Raw genomic sequence first — 11,992 nt, 5'->3', positions numbered from 1 at the left:
TTACTCTATAATTAGTTCGTAAATCTTTGGAGGACTAATTAAAAATACCAAATTAAATTTACTTTGAAAGCTTTGAAAAATATTTTACAGAAATTCAAAAAATGGAATGTTTTATTGTTATTTATTTTCTACATTTAGAAATGTATTAAATTTAGAGATGAATTAAACGAAATATGATAAACAAAATTAAAAAGTCTATCAAAAGACAAGTGAGAAAATAATTTACTTAAATTTATAAAAAAATAAATAATAAATAACAAAAGAATTTATTTAAATTTAAGAAAATCTAATTTCAATAACAAATAGTACGGACTTTTGCATTTCGGTGTTTAAGAAAATATTCCAAACTATCAAAATAGTAAACTTTTATCATGTATTTCAACAAATAATCACATTGCAAGTTTAAAAAATTAAAAAACTCTTTAAAATTAGTGTAAAACTTTGTTTCCTCTAATTCATGTGCTCTTTTCTTCTGCAGCTTCGCATTTTTTTACAATTTCTAAAAAGAAACGTGAATTATAGATTTCAAATTTTATGAATACTTAATAATTGTAGATTTTTTTTTTTAATAATTTGGTAAATTTTAGTAACAAAATACTTACTTTGTACTATTGATTTCAAAACAGGTATCACTGGAGAATTCGGAACTTCGGTTAGAAAATTTTTTCCCTCATCGCAACATCTCGCTAAAAGTGGATCTAAAGGTAGTGAACCTAAAAATTCGATATTGAATTCTTCCGACAATTTTTTCCCACCGCCAGTCAGTGCGGGAAATATTTCTGAAGGCGTCTATAAAAAGAAAAAGTTTTTTTTTTTGAAAAGATTTTATTTCCCCTTTTCGTCAAATATTTTATTAAAACTTTTGAAAAGAATTGAAACTTAATCTTAATTCCTCTGAAGAATTCTATTATTTATGAAATTAATTGAATTTATTAAAATTTAACAAAAATTGAATTCTTTCATAAACATAATTAATAATAATAAATAATAGAATTAAATTAAATTAATAAATTAAATAATTAATTAATTTAATTAAATTGTTAATTAAATAATCAATAGAAAAGATTTACCTCGCATTTAGGACAGACGAAGATACTCATATTTTCCACGACTCCTAAAATGGGGATGCTAACTTTTTCGCAAAAATTAATTTCCTTCCTGACATCCAATAAGGCGACTTCCTGCGGAGTTGTAACTATAATAGCTCCGGTTATTCCCACTTCTTTCAAATATGTCGAAACAGATAAATGCTCATCGGATGTTCCGGGTGGTGTGTCCAGAATCAAATAGTCCAAATCTCCCCAATCGACTTCTGAGAGAAATTGTCTTATCATACCTAACAGAAATAAAATTTACCAGAAATTATTTTCTTGGTAAAAAATGAGAGGTCTAGAAAAAAATTGAAAATTTTCCGTGCTTATTAAGTTCTTATTTCGAAATATCCTTACCATTTTTCTTCGGTCCCCGCCAAATAACCGCGTCGGCTGTATTTTGAAGTATGAATCCAATGGACATCACTGACAAATTCTCTTCTACAAACTATAAAAATTATCATAATAATTAACAAAAATTTCTACAAAAATTAAAAAAATTATAATAATTTAAAAAAATTACTACTATTATTAAAATATTACAACAATAATTTTAAAAAATTACTACAATAACAGGATTGCCACAAAAATTTAATTTTGTTTCCCTGATTTTCAAAAGTTTCAAATTAAAACCGTTTTGAAATTCAACAACTTATAACAATATTATTATAAACCATAATTATTTATTATTAGAATATTTTTACTGTAATTTTTTCAAAATTATTTTCTATGAGTTTCGACAGAATTCAATTATTTAAATAAAAAAATAAAATAATTGAAATTTTATGAGTTTCGCAAGAATTCAATTATTTAAATAAAAAAATAAAATAATTGAAATTTTATAAGTTTCGCAAGAATTCAATTATTTAAATAAAAAACAAAATAATTGAAATTCTATGAGTTTCGCAAGAATTCAATTATTTTAATAAATAATAAAATTCTTTCGAAGAATTTTATTAAAAGTTTATTAAATTAAACTAATTAATAATTAAATTTCGCAGAAATATAATTATTTTCAACAATTTTTTAATAAAATTCATGGCATAAATTAAAAATAACAAAATTCTTTGCAGATCTTCAATTACTTTTAGAAATTTTAATCAAATTTTTCGCAAAAATTTTATTTTTTTCATTAAATGATAAAAATATTTGTAAAAAATCTTAAAATTCTTTGCAAGAATTTAATTATTATCACAAATATGAACATTTTCGCAGAAATTCAAATATTCTCAAAAGTTTTGATAAAATTTATTCGTACAAATTTTATTATTTTTAATATAATTTTTAAACAAATTTTCAATAAGATTCAATTATTTTATAACTTTTAATGAAATTCTTCGACAGAATTCAATTATTCTTAAGAATTTTAACATAATTTTTTATAAGAATTAAATTATTTTCCATACCATTTTAATTGAATTCTATGAAAGTATTTAAAATTTTTGAAAATAATTGAAATTTTGCAATGAATTTTATTATTTGCGAATATAATTGAATTTTCGAGAGGAATTTTATAAAAATGTTTTTAAATAATTGAATTCTGGCGAAAAATTATATTATTTTTAAAAATAATTATATTCTTGCAAAAAAATAATGAAATTCTTGGGAAGAATTTTAAATATTGTTCAAAATTTTACATAATTTATGATAATAATTAAAGTATTTCGAGGAATATTGAAAATAATTGAATTTTTATAATGAATTTTATTTAAACTTTTGAAAGTAATTGAAATCTTTAAAGAAGTTTTTATTAAAATTGTATTCAAAATAATTACAGTTCTTCGAAGAATTTTATTATTTATGAAAATAATTGAATCCCTTTAAAAATGTTATATTCAATTATTTATGAAAATAATTAAATTCCTGTGGAATTTTTATTATCTATGAAAATAATTAAGTATTTGCGTAGAATTTTATTAAAGTTTTTGAATTCTTTCGGAAAATTTTATTAAAATAGTAGATTTTAAAAATCATGAAATTGAGGAAAATTTTTTAAAATAATTGAAATTTTTCCAAGAATTTTATAATAATTTTCGAAAATAATTGAATTTTAGAAAAGAATTTCATTATTATTAAAGATAATTGACATTTTTAGAATTTTTTTTAATTTTTTAACATAATTGATTTTCCGCGAAAAGTTTACTTTTGAAAATAATTGAATTTCTGCAGTGATTTGTAACTTCCCCAAAATTCAATTGTTTTTAGTGTTTTTAACTAAAATTCTTCTATAAATCCATTTTTTCAAATATATAATTAAATATATAACTAACCTAATTTTTAATTTTTGAAATATAAATTAATTAGTTTTCTATAGGTGATTAAATTGGTTACTAACAACAGGCGACCATCCTGATCCACTTTGATGTACTTGTTCTCCAATAACGCCCAAAACTCTCGGTTGTGAAGGTCCACAGATATCTATATCCAACACTGCGACCTAAATTTCGTAAGAAAATACATTCATTAAAAGTAAATCAATAAAAGTATAAACTATGACAAGTTTTTGCAAAACTGCGACAATTTTGTTTTCTAATCGTTGCAGAGTTTGTACGGGGACTTGAGAATCAATAAGCTGGTACAAGTTGTCACGACCTATATAGATATATTACAGCCAATGTTTTCACAAGAATCGCTAAAATCTATCTCTTGGTATTATTTCTGATGGGACGTTTTTATTAAAACAAAAGTATGTATGTCGAAAATCATTTGGACGTTGTCGGTCAGGGTAAGAGAGTAAGTACAATATTAAAAAAGTTATTCATTAAAAAGTAAAATGTAATGTAAAAGTAGTAAAATGTAAAATAAATAATTAAAAGAAAATAAGTAGTAAAATCAGCAAATACTTTTGCTCTCTGTAGAAAGGGAAATATTGTTTTTTTTAATGAAATATTGAATATTAAAAATATTGAATGAAATATTCTTACATTTCTGTTGATGTTGTCATCAGCCAAACCTCGAGATATAAGAGAGGTGATTGTACTTTTTCCAACTCCGCCTTTACCCGAGAGAATAAGAATTTTATTTTTCACTGAAGATAATCTTTCTTTGACAAGAGCTTTTCCAGGGTCTTCTTGCTTTGTTGCACCCGATGCACATATACTTTGATTCGGGCAACCAGCACATGCCGAACCTTTACCAGCACTTTCGCTTTCAGTTCCGGGACAATCTAAAAAAGTACCTCAATTGCATATTTAAACAAATAACTTTTCAGCATGTGTTTCGCTTCAAATAAATTTTTCAAGAATTTCCAATTTTCTACCGACTACGACAATTAACAAAACAGATCCGTTAATAGAAAGTACTTGAAATTTCAGTAATGATTTTAATGTTTTTACTAATTAAACTTTTTCGCGGTATTAAAGTAAAATTTAAGTTGAATTAATCAATAATACAATTCGGCAATAATAACTCACAATATTACAGTATAATTATTAAAAATAAATGTTTAGAGAAAACAAATTCTTTGGAAATTTCACAACAATGGGTAAGACACGTAAGACAGAAGAGCAGGTAGTTTTTATTGAACAGAAATTCTTATTACAAAAAAATATTAAAAACAAGTTAATAATTTAAAAGATTAGGATAATTATTCATTCACTGCCTTCTCATAGAGAAAGTAGTTAACATATTTAAACAAATATTTATGACAATGATTTTAATGTAAGAATTTGTTTTCTCCAACATAACCTCAAATTGAGACCATGTTTATATTATCGGCACTAACGAAAAGATGTCATGACATTTAATAATTAAACAAATAGGAGAAAATTAATAATACACTTGACATTCTAAAATTACGTTTACAATTTTTAATAAAGCTGGGAAATTAAAATAAATACTCACGTTCTGGGGCTTCTGCAGGCACGTCAGACATGTTGAATCAAATGTCATGTGCCCAACAGCTGATCGAAGCGCGCGAAATTCCAGCTTTGACAGTTGTGTTCAAAAATTTGAAATTGTAGTATTTATTTCAAGAAAATTGTTATAAAGTCATTTAAATTATTGTTTATTATTATATTGTTAAATTATTATAGTAAATTCTTTCATTCTTAAATTTTAGTCAATTTTAAAAGTTCAATTAGACTAATTTTTATGATATTTATTTGTATGTAACAAGGGTAGAGGGTTCACAGGGGCCGACAATCTGACAATTTGACAATAAACAACACCCGCTATTAAAAACAACGAAAACAACAATAAGGATAGAAAAACGTTATTAAAACATATTTCAAGATAATAATATTTAAAAATAAAATATTTGTAAGCTATTAAAGTAGTTACCTTATAGTGGCAGTTTTATTTGAACGTATATTTAATATTTTCGATAACATCTTAATTCGTGGGAACATAACCTCAAAAATTTGACAGTTTAGCAAAGAAATTTTCTAAAATTGAGGAAATCAACGAAAAATTACATGTCAAGTTAAATTTTTTTCTGTATTTTAAGTGTGATTCATGAGGTTTATGATAATATAATAATAAACAAAAATTATTTGAGAATCGGAATTTTTGAAGCATTTTGAAGTCCTTGAATTTCAAGATTAAAATCACTGGTTTAAATAACTATAAAATTAAAAAATTTGAATACAAACATTAATTATTAATCATTTGAAAATATATAAAAAATCTTTATTAATAATCGTTGTATTCCGGTAATCTGTTCGCAGTTTGTTGTTGTTTGCTTTTGTTTTATTTTGTTTCCTAACTTTTTTAATAATTTCCATTTTTAAAATTAATTTATTGAAAATCATCGAATTGTTGCAAAAAATTTTATCAGAAAATTTGAAAATAATAGAATTTTATGATTTACGAAAATTATTGAATTCTCGAGAAGAAATATGTTAAAATTTTTTATAATTCTAATTAAACTCTTTTTGAAGAATTTCTTTGCATTTTTTTTTAAATAATGCAGTTTCTTTAAAAATTTTAATTAAAAATCTTAAAAATAATTTAATTTTATGAACAATTTCTTTCAAGTTTTTAAAATAATCGTGTTTTGTTAATACTTGAAAATAAACATTTAATTATTAAATTCTATTAAAATTTTTTAAAATTCTTTTGAAAAATTTTATAACGAATTGAGAAAAAAATTGAATTCTTTAGTGACATTTTTTTGAAAGTAATTGAATTTTTGCAAAGATTTTTATTATATTTATAAATATAATTGAATTGTTTCAAAGGATTTATTAAAAGTTTAAAAAATAATTGAATTTTTTTGAAAAAAATATTATTAAAAATAAAAAAAGAAATTCTATTCTTTTATGAAATGTTTTTAAAATTGTATTATTAATAATTGAATTTTTGCATAGAATTTAACTATTTATAAATAAAATTGAATTATTTTGAACGATTTATAAAAATTTTAGAAAATAATTGAATTCTTTTGAAATATTTTATATCGAATGAAGAAAAAAATGGAATTCTTTCGTTAAATTTTTTTTTGAAAATAATTGAATTTTTGCATAGAATTTAACTATTTATAAATAAAATTGAATTGTTTTAAACAATTTATAAAAATTTTAGAAAATAATTGAATTGCTTTGAATTACCTATTTGCTATCGAATAAAGAAAAACATTGAATTCTTTCGTGAAATTTTTTTGAAAACTATTTTATTATTATATTTTTTTGAAAATAATTGAATTTTTGCAAATATTTTATATCGAATAAAGAAAAAATTGAATTTTTTTGAAAATAATTGAATTTATGCAAAAAATGTTACTATCTATAAAAATAATTGAATTTTTACGAAGAATGTTATTAAAAATTTTCAAATTACTAAACAAGAAAAATTAATTAGTAAATTAGTTAATAATTCAATTTTTTTAAAGTTTGAGTTTGAAATTATTCAAAAATTCATATTTGAAAATAAAAAGTGTTGTAATTTGCATAATATTAAAAAAAAAAATTAATACCACGTTGCGTAACATTTTCCAGTATATTTAATTAAAATAAATTAAATTAAATTTAAATAAGAAATATATTTCGATATTATTTAGTAAATAAATGATTTTTTCTTCAGCAAATCGAACCATGGAGCACAACAACTGGATCAATGACCTACGTCGAACCTTCAATTCCATTTCGTGCCAACGAATTTTCACGTGTTCATCATCTCGTGCCATGGCGTCCAAATGTTGGATATGAAAATATCGAAGTACTTCCATTGTGAGTAGTATTTACTGGAAACCACTGTTATCGATTTAACAAACTAGAATTTCCAGCATTGGAATTCCGTTAGTCTCTAATATTGTTTATTACTAAAATGTTATGCAGTCTTTAAATGAAAATTTAGTTTAAAATCAAGTACGTATCTTACATTCAGCGCAAATTTATTCCAAATTACGAATTTAACTGTGAAAATATTTTCCGCTAATAGAGAATTTTATTTTTGATTTTTATAAATAAATTTGCAATTGTAGAAAATTTTAATTAATTGTGAAACATTTGTAAATTAATTGTGGAAATTTGTAATTAATTGTGGAAATTTGTAATTAATTGTAGAAATTTGCAATTAATTGTAGAAATTTTTAATTAACTGTAGAAATTTGCAATTCATTATATAAACTTTTAATTAAATATAGAAATTCTAAATTCTAATAATTTTAATTTAAAATTAAATTTAATTTGTGAAATGTGTTTAATTTTGGAAATAGATCAACGAAGACAATAAGTAATTACGCCGTCGATCCACTCGTCAATATGTCCACGAAACCTCTGAAATTTCCAAATTTAGTGACGGGTTTTCAAAGAAATCCCGTTCACGCCTCTCAAGCAGCGCTTTACACCAGATACACTCCAAATGAATGGTTTCAAAAGCAAGTTATGTTCTACAATGAAGCTGACTCAAATCGACACTACTCGGAGAGAATCAGAAACGATGCTGTCAAACTTATGAGGTACTGTCAATCAAACTAAAGTGGTGAAAAAAAATAATTACCCCTTTCAATCTTTAAATAATGTAATTTTTTCGAGCCCCGAAAGAGTTAATTCCCCAGTTTTTCAAAGTTTAAATTTATTTTCAATTTTTATTTACTAAATATTAAATATTTAATTAATAAAATATTTTGTGATTCATTTTTAAATTAATTTAAATTGTGATTAATTTTTAAAGTAATTTAAATTGTGATTAATTTTTAAACTAATTTAAATTATGATTAATCTTTAAATTAATTTAAATTGTACTTAATTTTGAAACTAATTTGAATTGTGATTTTTGCAGAGAAGCAGAAGAGAAGATACAAAATAATCAGTACGATACTGGAAGAAGACTTGGAGAAAGAATAACAGACGTGACATTCTGGCGAAATGAAGTTTCATCGGAATTGGAGAGAATGATTCAGGAAATCGAGAGACTGCAGGATTGTCGCATTGTCCTTGAGAAGGCGATTCAAGATATTGAAAATCCACTGCACATTGCGGAGGAATGTTTGTATCATCGAGAAGCTAGAAAAGGTACAGATATTAATCAAAAAAAAAATTTCTTTTCCCTTTCGTTAATTTTTAATGAAAGACATTTTTGTTTTTTCCAAATAGGAACAGAACTCGTTCACGATAATACGGAAAAATCCCTTTTACGAGAAGTTCACAATTTGCAAATTGGTCAAAAGAAACTCGAAATGTGTCTCGACAAGTGCAAAGATCAAGTAATTACACGACTATCGTTAAAATTAGTCTCTCTAATAAAATACGAAAAAGAAAATGAAATTAGAAATTAAATAGAAATACGAAATAGGAAATGAAATTAGAAATTAAATAGAAATACGAAATAGGAAATGAACTTAGAAATTAAATAGAAATACGAAATAGAAAAAATTAGAAATTAAATAGAAAATACAAAATAGAAAAAATAAGTCTTCCTAATAATAAAATCAGTCTCTCTAGGAATAAATTCAAATCTATTTTTCCAGCTCCGAAGTTGTAGATCCTCGCAAAATCAATTGGAGCTTGATTTAAAGAACAAACAAAGTGCACTCGGTATTGATGTCCTTTGCCATCAATTGAACAACCGAAGTCACGGTTTGCAGTATTTTTCCGGAATTGAGAAATCTGATCCATGGTAAGTCATCGGTGGAAAATATTTCCCTTTTTTTAAAAAAAGAAAATTTTCAATTTCAGTATTTCTGAGCAAGAAACATGGTCAGAGGCAGCCAACAGGATCATTCAGAGATCTCAATCGGAGAGGACAAAATCTTGTCAATTGCGAACAGACGCAGAGACTCTTGTCAATCGTGTGGCTCAAGAAATGTGGGATTCCTGGTCGAATACAAACAGTGCACTTGCCAATAGAAGTTCTGAAATGCTCGAAGCAAAAAATAAATTACACCAGCATATTAATAAGGAAAGTTTTATGTAATTTGACTCAGGGCTCGAATCAATGAAATTATTTAAAAATACGGACTTTACAAGAATCAAGAATTATACATAATGAATTTATAGAAGAAATTTAGTTAAAAACACTAAAAAAATTTAATTTTGAAGAAGTTACCAATTATTGCAGAAATTTAATAATTTTCAAGAGTAAAAAAATTCTTCTTAAGAGGATTCAAATATTCTTACTAATAATAATACTCAGCGTAGAATTTCAATTATTTTTTGTACAATTTTAATTGAATTCCTTGAAACAAATAAAACAAATTTCGAGGAATTCGATTAAAATTGCATTAAAACTAATTGAAATCCTGCTGTGAGTTTTATTATTAATGAAAATAATTGAATTCTTACGAAGAATTTGATTGAAATTATCAAAAATAATTAAATTCCTGTGAAAAATTCTCAGAAATTCAATTATTTTTCAAAATTTTTATAAAACTTTTGGCATAAATTAAAAATAACAAAATTTTTTGCAGATCTTGAATTACATTTAGAAAGTTTATTAGAATTTTTCTCAACAATTTGAATATTTTCGTTAAATAATAAAAATCTTTGGAGAAATTCAATTATTTTCGAAAATCTTAATAAAATTCTTTGCAAGAATTCAATTATTTTCACAAATATGAAAATTTAAGCAGGAATTTAAATATTTTCAAAAAATTTGATAAAATATGTTTCTACGAATTCAGTTATTTTTAATACAATTTTTTAAAAAATATTCAATAAAATTCAATTATATTTAAGCTTTTAATGAAATTCTTCGAAAGAATTCTTTTTTTTTAAATTTTCAGACAATTTTTTACGAAGAATTAAATTATTTTCCATAAAATTTTATTTGAATTCTAAAAAAGTATTTAAAATTTTTGAAAATAATTGAATTTTTAGGGGAGAATTTTATAAAAATATTTTTCAATAATTGAATTCTAGTGAAAAATTATTTTATTTATGAAAATAATTAAATTCTTGCAAAAAATTGTAAATATTTCTCAAAATTTTACATAATTTATGATAATAATTAAAGTATTTCATGGAATATTCAAAATAATTGAATTTTTATAATGAATTTTATTTAAACTTTTGAAAGTAATTGAATTCTTTAGAGAAGTTTTATTAAAATTGTATTCAAAGCAATTACATTTTTGCGAAGAATTTTATTATTTATGAAACTAATTGAATCCCTTCAAAAAAATTTTATTATTTATGAAAATAATTGAATTATTGCGAAGAAGTTTATAAAAAATTTGTAAATATTTGAATTCCCGTGAAATTTTTATTATTTATGCAGATAATTAAATGTTTGCCTAGAATTTTATGAACATTTTTCTTAAATAATTGAATTTTGCAGAAGAATTTTAATAATTTCGTTAAATAGTAAAAATCTTTGGAGAAATTCAATTATTTTCAAAAATCTTAATAAAATTCTTTGCAAGAATTCAATTATTTACACAAATATTTATAAAGATAATTAAAATTGTGACGAGAATTTTTTAAATTTTTGAACATAATTGAATTTCTGCGAAGAATTTTATTACATTCAAAAATATTTGAATTTTGGAGAAGAATTATATTATTATTATATTATTATGTTTTATTATTTATAAAGATAATTGAAATTCTGTCGTGAATTCTGAAAAATTTTTTGAACATAATTGAATTTCTGCGAAGAATTTTATTATGTACTTTGAAAATAATTGACGAACTTTTTGTCCTTTTTCAATCAAATTACGGACCTTTTTTTTTAAAAAAAAAACTGACTTTTATGGACTTGAAGCAAATTTGCGGACATTTATGGAATTTACGGACTTAGTTCGAGCCCTGCAATTTGTACTTAATGTTTTTTTATCTACTTCTTTAATATTTTTAATATCTTCAATATCTATTTTCAATTTTCTAATTTCTTTTTCTAATTAAAAAAATTAAGAGTCAATTTTACGTTTAGGTTCAACAAGAAATCTTCGACGTGGAGAAGAATTTAGAACTCATGCGAAAGGCGATTGCTGATAAAAGTTATGCTATTAAAGTTGCTCATACGAGATTGGAAGCTAGACGACATCGTCCTGAGATAGAATTGTGTCGAGATTTCGCTCATGTCAGGTGAATATTTCACTGATATTTTGCGATATTTTTCTAAAAACTCCAAAAAACTTCTAATAAATATCGAATATTAGAAAAAATTTGAAACAAAAATAGTTTAATCGAAAAATTTAAACTATCCAAGCTAAGTTAATAAGCGATGAACTATTTCACTAAAAAAAATTTTTTTTTTTTTGCAGTCTGCAGAAAGAAATCGAAGGAATTAACAAACAAGTGGAACGAATGTACAAAGCTCTGAAAGAAATAGAAAATCAACATCAAAGATTACTACGAACTCGCAGTGCCTTGGAACACGATCTCGCACTCAAGATAGACGCAATGTACATCGACAAGGAAAAAGTGACCGGCCTGAGACGAGCGTATCCAGTGAATGCACTTTTCAGATTTTAAATCACGTTAAATTGTTGTTAAATTTTCTAAATACGAAAAATAAGC

General features: G+C 23.5%; 2 protein-coding genes across 7 annotated transcripts; one reads left to right on the top strand and one right to left on the bottom strand.

Annotated features, from left to right (window-relative positions):
• Positions 1-348: 348 nt before the first annotated feature.
• Positions 349-5,043, bottom strand: LOC122500666 (cytosolic Fe-S cluster assembly factor NUBP1 homolog). The gene is made up of 7 exons (XM_043609712.1): positions 4,935-5,043; positions 4,016-4,257; positions 3,427-3,528; positions 1,449-1,539; positions 1,071-1,336; positions 603-789; positions 349-499 (listed from the first exon to the last, which is right to left on the bottom strand). The coding sequence occupies exons 1-7, from the start codon at positions 4,963-4,965 to the stop codon at positions 456-458; spliced, it is 963 nt and encodes a 320-aa protein (XP_043465647.1). The 5' UTR covers positions 4,966-5,043; the 3' UTR covers positions 349-455.
• Positions 3,566-11,981, top strand: LOC122500665 (tektin-3-like). 6 transcript variants are annotated; one of them, XM_043609706.1, is made up of 9 exons: positions 3,566-3,824; positions 7,113-7,258; positions 7,747-7,989; positions 8,313-8,545; positions 8,627-8,736; positions 9,001-9,149; positions 9,209-9,431; positions 11,403-11,557; positions 11,737-11,981. In XM_043609706.1, the coding sequence occupies exons 1-9, from the start codon at positions 3,780-3,782 to the stop codon at positions 11,945-11,947; spliced, it is 1,515 nt and encodes a 504-aa protein (XP_043465641.1). In that variant the 5' UTR covers positions 3,566-3,779; the 3' UTR covers positions 11,948-11,981. The 6 variants fall into 6 exon arrangements, with proteins under 6 accessions (XP_043465641.1, XP_043465642.1, XP_043465644.1 ...); XM_043609707.1 differs by lacking the exon at positions 3,566-3,824 and adding an exon at positions 5,238-5,351; XM_043609709.1 differs by lacking the exon at positions 3,566-3,824 and adding an exon at positions 5,254-5,303.
• The last annotated feature ends 11 nt before the right edge of the window (positions 11,982-11,992 follow it).

The sequence above is a fragment of the Leptopilina heterotoma genome, unplaced genomic scaffold (genome assembly GCF_015476425.1).
Source record: "Leptopilina heterotoma isolate Lh14 unplaced genomic scaffold, ASM1547642v1 Lhet_19, whole genome shotgun sequence".
Lineage (NCBI taxonomy): Eukaryota > Metazoa > Arthropoda > Insecta > Hymenoptera > Figitidae > Leptopilina > Leptopilina heterotoma.
The sequence above is the reverse complement of the archived record's forward strand: the minus strand, read 5'-3'. Positions and strand labels throughout refer to the sequence as shown.